The sequence below is a fragment of the Entelurus aequoreus genome, linkage group LG02, assembly GCF_033978785.1.
Source record: "Entelurus aequoreus isolate RoL-2023_Sb linkage group LG02, RoL_Eaeq_v1.1, whole genome shotgun sequence".
NCBI classification, from domain to species: Eukaryota; Metazoa; Chordata; class Actinopteri; order Syngnathiformes; family Syngnathidae; genus Entelurus; species Entelurus aequoreus.
Genome location: NC_084732.1, coordinates 7,484,594 through 7,494,593, shown reverse-complemented (window position 1 = coordinate 7,494,593; position 10,000 = coordinate 7,484,594). Strand labels below are relative to the sequence as shown.

Here is a 10,000-nt window from a genome sequence, read left to right as displayed (position 1 = left end):
CATTTCAACACAAAGTTTTTGTGATAACTTCGATAAAATTATTCCAAACACTTATAGTTCGGAATCTGCGGTAAATCTAATTTGTGTCCAGTATGTACGTCTCCGGTTCAACACGCCTAGTCTTTTCATGTACAGCGCGTCAGACTTCTTGCAAGGTCGTGTTGGAGAATGATTGTGTCTTTCTGCTCCGCCGCTCCCAGTCTGTGGAACGCTCTCCCTGACCACCTGAGGGCACCACAGACCGTGGATGCTTTTAAAAAAGGCTTAAAAACCCTTTTTTTTAAAAAAAAAACATTTTTTTTAGATGTATGCATACTAGTTCTAGCTATTTGGCTGTTCTAGTTTTTATTTTTATTTATTTGTATTATATTTATTGTTTTATTTTTTTTAATACACTCAAGCACTTTGAGGTTGTTTACTCAATGTAAAGTGCTTTTTACAGATAAAATCTATTATTATTATTATTATTATCATTGTGTTTTTAAAAATGTCACTCTGTGATTATTTCACCGAGTTCAGGTGGCGGTTAGGGTTAGGGTTGGGGTTGGGATGGGGTTGGGGTTGGGGTTAGGATTAGAGTTAGGGTTAGGGATAGGGTTAAATTAGGGTTCGGATTAGGGTTACGTTTAGGCATAAGTGAAAATAGTTGGTTAGGGTTAGGGCTAGGGCTAGGGTTGGGGTTGGGGTTAGGGTTAGGGTTAGGGCTAGGGCTAGGGTTTTGGTTAGGGTTAGGGTTAGGGTTCGGATTAGGGTTACGTTTAGGCATAAAGACAATTAGTTGGTTAGGGTTAGGGCTAGGGTTAGGGTTGGGGTTAGGGTTAGGGTTAGGGCTAGGGCTAGGGCTAGGGTTTGGGTTAGGGTTAGGTTTAGGGTTCGGATTAGGGTTACGTTTAGGCATAAGTGAAAATAGTTGGTTAGGGTTAGGGTTAGGGCTAGGGCTAGGGCTAGGGTTAGGGTTAGGGTTAGGGCTAGGGTTAGGGCTAGGGTCTGGGTTAGGGTTAGGTTTGGGTTAGGGTTAGGGTTAGGGTTGGGTTTGGGTTTAGGGTTAGGTTTGGGGTTAGGGTTGGGGTTAGGGTTGGGGTTAGGGTTGGGGTTAGGGTTGGGGTTAGGGTTGGGGTTAGGGTTAAGATTAGAGTTAGGGTTAGGATTACGTTTAGGATTAGGGATAGATTTAAGTTAGGGTTCGGATTAGGGTTACGTTTAGGCATAAGTGAAAATAGTTGGTTAGGGTTAGGGTTAGGGCTAGGGCTAGGGTTGGGGTTAGGGTTAGGGTTAGGGCTAGGGTTAGGGCTAGGGTTTGGGTTAGGTTTGGGTTAGGGTTAGGGTTCGGATTAGGGTTACGTTTAGGCATAAAGAAAAATAGTTGGTTAGGGTTAGGGCTATGGTTAGGGTTGGGGATCGGGTTGGGGTTAGGGTTAGGATTAGGATTAGGGATAGAGTTAAGTTAGGGTTCGGATTAGGGTTACGTTTAGGCATAAGTGAAAATAGTTGGTTAGGGTTAGGGTTAGGGTTAGGGCTAGGGTTAGGGTTGGGGTTAGGGTTAGGGCTAGGGCTAGGGTTTGGGTTAGGGTTAGGGCTAGGGTTAGGGTTAGGGTTAGGGTTAGGGCTAGGGTTTGGGTTAGGGTTAGGTTTGGGTTAGGGTTAGGGTTCGGATTGGGGTTACGTTTAGGCATGAAGAAAAATAGTTGGTTAGGGTTAGGGCTAGGGTTAGGGTTAGGGTTGGGGTTGGGGTTGGGGTTAGGGTTAGGATTAGAGTTAGGGTTAGGATTAAGATTAGGGATAGAGTTAAGTTAGGGTTCGGATTAGGGTTACGTTAGGCATAAGTGAAAATAGTTGGTTTGGGTTAGGGTTAGGGCTGGGGTTAGGGTTAGGGTTAGGGCTAGGGCTAGGGTTAGGGTTAGGGTTCGGATTAGGGTTACGTTTAGGCATAAAGACAATTAGTTGGTTAGGGTTAGGGCTAGCGTTAGGGTTGGGTTTGGGTTTGGGTTTAGGGTTAGGTTTGGGGTTAGGGTTGGGGTTGGGGTTGGGGTTAGGGTTAAGATTAGAGTTAGGGTTAGGATTACATTTAGGATTAGGGATAGAGTTAAGTTAAGGTTCGGATTAGGGTGACGTTTAGGCATAAGTGAAAATAGTTGGTTAGGGTTAGGGTTAGGGCTAGGGTTGGGGTTAGGGTTAGGGTTAGGGCTAGGGCTAGGGTTTGGGTTAGGGTTAGGTTTGGGTTAGGGGTAGGGTTCGGATTAGGGTTACGTTTAGGCATAAAGAAAAATAGTTGGTTAGGGTTAGGGCTAGGGTTAGGGTTGGGGTTGGGGTTGGGGTTAGGGTTAGGATTAGAGTTAGGGTTAGGATTATGATTAGGGATATAGTTAAATTAGGGTTCGGATTAGGGTTACGTTTAGGCATAGGTGAAAACTGTTGGTTAGGGTTAGGGCTAGGGTTAGGGTTGGGGTTAGGGCTAGGGCTAGGGCTAGGGTTAGGGTTCGGGATAGGGTTAGAGTTAGGGTTAGCGTTCGGATTAGGGTTACGTTTAGGGTTAGGGTTAGGGTTAGGGTTAGGGTTCGGATTAGGGTTATGTTTAGGCATAAAGAAAAATAGTTGGTTAGGGTTAGGGCTAGGGTTAGGTGTTGGATTTAGGGTTAGGTTTGGGGTTAGGGTTAGGGTTTGGGTTAGGGTTAGGGTTGGGTGTAGGGATAGGGTTAAGGTTAGGGGTCGGATTAGGGTTACGGTTAGGCATAAAGACAATTAGTTGGTTAGGGTTAGGGTTAGGGTTAGGGTTAGGGTTAGGGTTGGGGTTGGGGTTAGGGTTAGGATTAGAGTTAGGGTTAGGATTATGATTAGGGATAGAGTTAAATTAGGGTTCGGATTAGGGTTACGTTTAGGCATAGGTGAAAATAGTTGGTTAGGGTTAGGGCTAGGGTTAGGGTCGGGGTTAGGGTTAGGGCTAGGGCTAGGGTTAGGGTTAGGGTTAGGGCTAGGGTTAGAGTTAGGGTTAGGGTTCGGATTAGGGTTACGTTTAGGGTTAGGGTTAGGGCTAGGGTTAGGGTTAGGGTTAGGGTTCGGATTAGGGTTATGTTTAGGCATAAAGTAAAATTGGTGGTTAGGGTTAGGGCTAGGGTTAGGTGTTGGATTTAGGGTTAGGTTTGGGGTTAGGGTTAGGGTTTGGGTTAGGGTTAGGGTTAGGGTTGGGTGTAGGGATAGGGTTAAGGTTAGGGTTCGGATTAGGGTTACGGTTAGGCATAAAGACAATTAGTTGGTTAGGGTTAGGGTTAGTGTTAGGGTTAGGGTTAGGGTTGGGGTTGGGGTTAGGGTTAGGATTAGAGTTAGGGTTAGGATTATGATTAGGGATAGAGTTAAATTAGGGTTCGGATTAGGGTTACGTTTAGGCATAGGTGAAAATAGTTGGTTAGGGTTAGGGCTAGGGTTAGGGTCGGGGTTAGGGTTAGGGCTAGGGCTAGGGTTAGGGTTAGGGCTAGGGTTAGAGTTAGGGTTAGGGTTCGGATTAGGGTTACGTTTAGGGTTAGGGTTAGGGCTAGGGTTAGGGTTAGGGTTAGGGTTCGGATTAGGGTTATGTTTAGGCATAAAGAAAATAGTTGGTTAGGGTTAGGGCTAGGGTTAGGTGTTGGATTTAGGGTTAGGTTTGGGGTTAGGGTTAGGGTTTGGGTTAGGGTTAGGGTTAGGGTTGGGTGTAGGGATAGGGTTAAGGTTTGGGTTCGGATTAGGGTTACGGTTAGGCATAAAGACAATTAGTTGGTTAGGGTTAGGGTTAGGGTTAGGGTTGGGGTTGGGGTTGGGGTTAGGGTTGGGTTTGGGGTTAGGGTTAGGTTTGGGGTTAGTTTTGGGGTTAGGGTTAGGGTTAGGGTTTAGGGTTAGGTTTGGGCCGTAATGGACGCTTGGGAAGACAATGTGCTGGGGGTTAAGTATCAAAATCCATGATTTTCAAGTGTAAACAAACAAATTAGTTACACAATTCTGCATAAAATGTTAGCACAATAACATAGGACAAGTTGGCATACTTCTAAGATGCCACTAAGTGCAAAACCCAAAAGCAGTGAAGTTGTCACTTTGTGTAAATGCTAAATAAAAAGAGAATACAATGATTTGTTCATCCTTTTCAACTTATATTCAATTGAATAGTCTGCAAATACAAGATATTTCATGTTCACACTGACAAACTTAGTAAGCTGGCACAAGAAAACCACTGTCAGTAACTACAGTTGGTCGCTACATCTGTAAGTGCAAGTTAAAACTCTACTATGCAAGGCGAAAGCCATTTATCAACAACACCCAGAAATTCTGCTGGCTTCGCTGGGCCCGAGCTCATCTAAGATGGAGTGATGCAAAGTGGAAAAGTGTTCTGTGGTCTGACCAGTCCACATTTCAAATTGCTTTTGGAAACTGTGGAACAAAGAGGAAAAGAACCATCCGGATTGTTCTACGCACAACGTTGAAAGGGCATCATGTGTGATGGTATGGGGGTGTATTAGTGGCCAAGACATGGGTAACTTACACATCTGTGAAGGCACCATTAATGCTGATAGGTACATACAGCTTTTGGATCGACACATGTTGCCATCCAAACAACGTTATCATGGGACGCCCCTGCTTATTTCAGCAAGACAATGCCAAGCCACGTGTTACAACAGCGTGGGTTCGTAGTAAAAGAGTGCGGGTACTAGACTGGCCTGCCTGTAGTCCAGACATTGAAAATATGAGAAGGGAGACTGTTGAACAACTTAAGCTCTGACCCCTGTCCTAGTGTTCCAAGTCGTGCGGCCGCGGACTCAGGAAGCGTAGCGTGTTCTGCCAGGGCGGCGACCCCGGGGCCGGCAGGACGGCGGTGGCGGTGGTGCCGGACAGCATGTGCAGGCAGCACCAGCGGCCCAAAGCCCAGGAGACCTGCGTGTTGCGCCGCTGCCCCAAGAACGACCGGCTCCAGTGGCTTCCTGCTTCCTGGGGAGAGGTGAGCACTTCCTGCTAACTATTTTTTTTGTCAAAATAAAAGTAAACGCCACAATTTTTCGTACTCATATATACGGATATATACGGATGTATCATATTTTTTAAATGTTTATTTACATACCTTAATTGTTTTCCAAACGCTGTCTGTAACAGGGCAGTAAAACGGATGATCAAACAAAACAGAAGTCAGCTAAACAGACTCAATAAGTCCACGGTGACGTTTTGGTGAATTCACTGAGGAATTTGCCTAATCGAAACAACACAAAACGATACAAAATGCCATTGTAAAGTAACGATGCTAACACAGAGCTTGTTAACGTGTTAGCATATTAGCTCACGCTGACGACGCTAGCTTTGTTACATTACGATAGCGCGTACGAATATGCATGAAAACACTCCTACAGACATCACACATGGGACGGTTTAGTAAGTAATAATTGTTTTAGTTATATTGTAAAACTTACAAATGTTGTTTGGAGGGATGAATGGAGAATCCATGCGTGTAGAAACGCTATGGACAGCTAAAAGAACAGCACTCCGGTTGGTGAAAAAAAAAATACGATAATGAAAAGACACTGAAGAAAAATAAAATTATTTTTATCAATGCTGTTAGCCAAGAAAAATCCATAAATTAGCCGCGCCGTTTCATAAGCCGCAGGGTTCAAAGTGTAGGAAAAAAGTAGGGGCTTATAGTTAGCATATTAACCAATGCTAATGGCGCTAGCTTTGTTACATTACTATAACATGTACAAATATGCATGAAAACACTCCTACAGACATCACACATGGGACGGTTTAGTAAGTAATAATTGTTTTAGTTATATTGTAAAACTTACAAATGTTGTTTGGAGGGATAAATGGAGAATCCATGCGTGTAGAAACGCTATGGACAGCTAAAAGAACAGCACTCCGGTTGGTGAAAAAAAAAATACGATAATGAAAAGACACTGAAGAAAAATAAAATTATTTTTATCAATACCGTCAGCCAAGAAAAATCCATAAATTAGCCGCTCCATTTTATAAGCCGCAGGGTTCAAAGTGTAGGAAAACAGTAAGGGCTTATAGTTAGCATATAAGCTAATGATAATGACGCTGGCTTTGTTACATTACAATAACACGTACAAATATGCATGAAAACACTGCTACAGACGTCACACATGGGACGGTTTAGTAAGCAAGATTTGTTTTAGTTATATTGTAAAACTTACACATGTGTAAAAACGCTATGGACAGCTAAAAGAACAGCACTCCGGTTGACGGAAAAAAAAATACGATAATGAAAGGACACTGAAGAAAAATACAATTATTTTTATCAATGCTGTTAGCCAAGAAAAATCCATAAATTAGCCGCGCCGTTTCATAAGCCGCAGGGTTCAAAGTGTAGGAAAAAAGTAGGGGCTTATAGTTAGCATATTAACCAATGCTAATGGCGCTAGCTTTGTTACATTACTATAACATGTACAAATATGCATGAAAACACTCCTACAGACATCACACATGGGACGGTTTAGTAATTATGAATTGTTTTAGTTATATTTTACGAACGAAGTATCCATACATGTAGAAACGCTATGGACAGCTAAAAGAACAGCACTCCGTTTGGTGAAAAAAATATATAATAATGAAAGGACACTGAAGAAAAATACAATTATTTTTATCAATACCGTTAGCCAAGAAAAATCCATAAATTAGGCGCTCCATTTTATAAGCCGCAGGGTTCAAAGTGTAGGAAAAAATTAGGGGCTTATAGTTAGCATATTAACCAATGCTAATGGCGCTAGCTTTGTTACATTATGATAACATGTACAGATATGCATGAAAACACTCCTACAGACGTCACACATGGGACGGTTTAGTAATTATGAATTGTTTTATTTATATTGTACGAAAGAAGAATCCATACATGTAGAACGCTATGGACAGCTAAAATAACAGCACTCCGGTTGGTGAAAAAAAAAAATACAATAATAAAAGGACACTGAAGAAAAATACAATTATTTTTATCAATACCGTTAGCCAAGAAAAATCTATACATTAGCTGCTCCATTTTATAAGCCGCAGGGTTCAAAGTGTAGGAAAAAAGTAGGGGCTTATAGTTCGCATATTAGCCAATGCTAATGGCGCTAGCTTTGTTACATTATGATGGCACGTACAAATATGCATGAAAACACTCCTACAGACGTCACACATGGGACGGTTTAGTAAGCAAGATTTGTTTTAGTTATATTGTAAAACTTACACATGTGTAAAAACGCTATGGACAGCAAGAAGAACGGCACTCCGGTTGACGAAAAAAAAAATACGATAATGAAAGGACTCTGAAGAACAATACAATTATTTTTATCAATACCGTCAGCCAAGAACAATCCATGAATTAGCCGCTCCGTTTTATAAGCCGCAGGGTTCAAAGTGTAGGAAAAAAAGTAGGGGCTTATTAGTTTCTTGTCTCTTCCAGTGCTCCAGGTCCTGTGACGCGGGTCTCCAAACGCGAGAGCTGCGCTGTGGGGAGAAAGACTTCCAGGGAGGGTAAGAACTGCTGGCTAAAACCGTATTTTGTCCTCCAAAAAAACCAAACATTGCTTGTCCAGAAAAGCAAAACGTTGCTGTGCAGGTTTGTGGAGTTTCCCCTGAGAAGGTGCAGGAATCTGCCCAAACCCTCCGTGGATCTTCAGCAGGTCTGCAACCGAGGTCCCTGCCCTGAGGTGCCTCGGGTCTCGGCGGGCAGGAACGCCCCGGGTGCTGTGGCGTCGGGCTGGTACTCATCTCCGTGGCAACAGGTACACATGAAGCAAGTGGTGGATTTTAGAGACGTTAGCGGCTCGGGGCGCATGCAAACGTCGATCGAAATCGCGATTCTTAGTCTTCCCGATTATTAATCTATTCATTATTTTCCATTCATTGTTTTAAAAAATCTGTTTAAAAAAAAATAAAATAAAATACAAAAGATGTAAATATATATATATATATATATATATATATATATATATATATATATATATATATATATATATATATATATATATATATATATATATATATATATATATATATATATATATATATACTTACATGTATAAATATAAATATATATATATATATATATACTATATATATATATATATATATATATATATATATATATATATATATATATATATATATACATATATATATAAATATATATATATATATATATACATATATATATATATATATATATATATATATATATATATATATATATATATATATATATATATATATATATATTTGTATATGTAAGTATATATATAAATATATATATATATATATATATATATATATATATATATATATATATATATATATATATATATATATATATGTATATATATATATTTGTATATGTAAGTATATATATATATATATATATATAAAATATATATATATTTATATATATATACTTACATATACAAATATATATATATATATATATATATATATATATATATATATATATATATATATATATATATATATATATATATATATATATATATATATTTATATATATATATACTTACATATATATATATATATATATTATAATATATATTATATATATATATATATATATATAATATATATTATATATATATATATATATATATATATATATATATATATATATAAAATAATACAATATTTTTTTGGTGTGGAATCTTATGTGTGAATGTTTGGACATTCACACAATAATAATAATAACAACAACATATATATATATATATATATATATATATATATATATATATATATATATATATATATATATATATATATATATATATATATATATATATATATATGTATATATATATATACTTACATATATAAATATATATATATATATATATATATATATATATATATATATATATATATATATATATATATATATATATAATATATATATATATATATATATATATATATATATATATATATATATATATATATATATATAAATCAAATGATAATACAATATTTTTTTAGTGTGGAATCGTATGTGTGAATGTTTGGACATTCACACAATAATATTAATAACAATAATAATAATAACAATAATAATAATAATAATAATAATAATAAATACCTTTTTTTTGGTGTGGAATCTTATTTGTGTACATGTTTGGAAATTCACACAATAATAATAATAATAATAATAATAATAATAATAATAATGATAATAATATATTATTTTTTGGTGTGAAATCTTATAAGAATATTTGTGTATTATTGTGTGAATGTCTAAACATTCACACAATAATAGACAAATATTCTTTCAAATGTAATAAACTTGCATTTCTCCTATATTTTAACGTCGTAATCTGAATGGAAACGTTTAAATATCCAAGTTCAATAAAACAAACCAATAAAAACATTGAAAAAAATACTTGGTTTGTTAGCAAACTGTTGCACTTGAATAAAAATGACTACCAAGAGCAATAAAATAGCTTAAGGTGGGATTGGGGGCGGGGCCTAAATTACACAACGCTAACAATAAATAAATAGTCTGAATAAAGTTTTGACCGCCTTGAATATTGAACATGAAGGCGGAGTTGGAGTTGTGCGCCACTTAACTGGCAATCAAGTGAGGACATTTTAAAACAAAAGTAACAAAAATCAACACTATAGTTTAAAAAGATGAATCAACTTGAATCCACTTTAGTAGTCTGACTTTTTTAATGCTAACTCTTTTTCACCATCTAGTGGTCAATGTACATAAAACAGCTCAGTGACCCTTAATCCTGCTTTGCCAGCATTTACTTATAGGACCCAATACAAACAACCTTCCCTAGTCATGGTGAAAAAAAAACAAAAAAGTCAACACACATGGTCACACATTACACAATCTGCTCACTGAACTTTGTGGATATTATAAAAATAAAACATCCAAGCACCATAAAAAAAAAATCAAAATTACACCCATTTAAATCCATTACAATGCATGATGGGAAAAAAGCAAAACAATCTCCACACTTATTCATTTTAGCTACTTGATATT

General features: G+C 37.3%; 1 protein-coding gene across 1 annotated transcript in view; it reads left to right on the top strand.

Moving 5' to 3' along the window:
* LOC133665337 (A disintegrin and metalloproteinase with thrombospondin motifs 18-like) overlaps positions 1-10,000 on the top strand; it is a gene marked incomplete at its 5' end in the record, with an annotated part of 121,263 nt that overhangs the window by 105,743 nt on the left and 5,520 nt on the right. Inside the window, 3 exon segments of the mRNA XM_062070609.1 lie at positions 4,754-4,957; positions 7,412-7,482; positions 7,568-7,733. Of these exon segments, the coding sequence (XP_061926593.1) occupies positions 4,754-4,957; positions 7,412-7,482; positions 7,568-7,733 (441 nt within the window).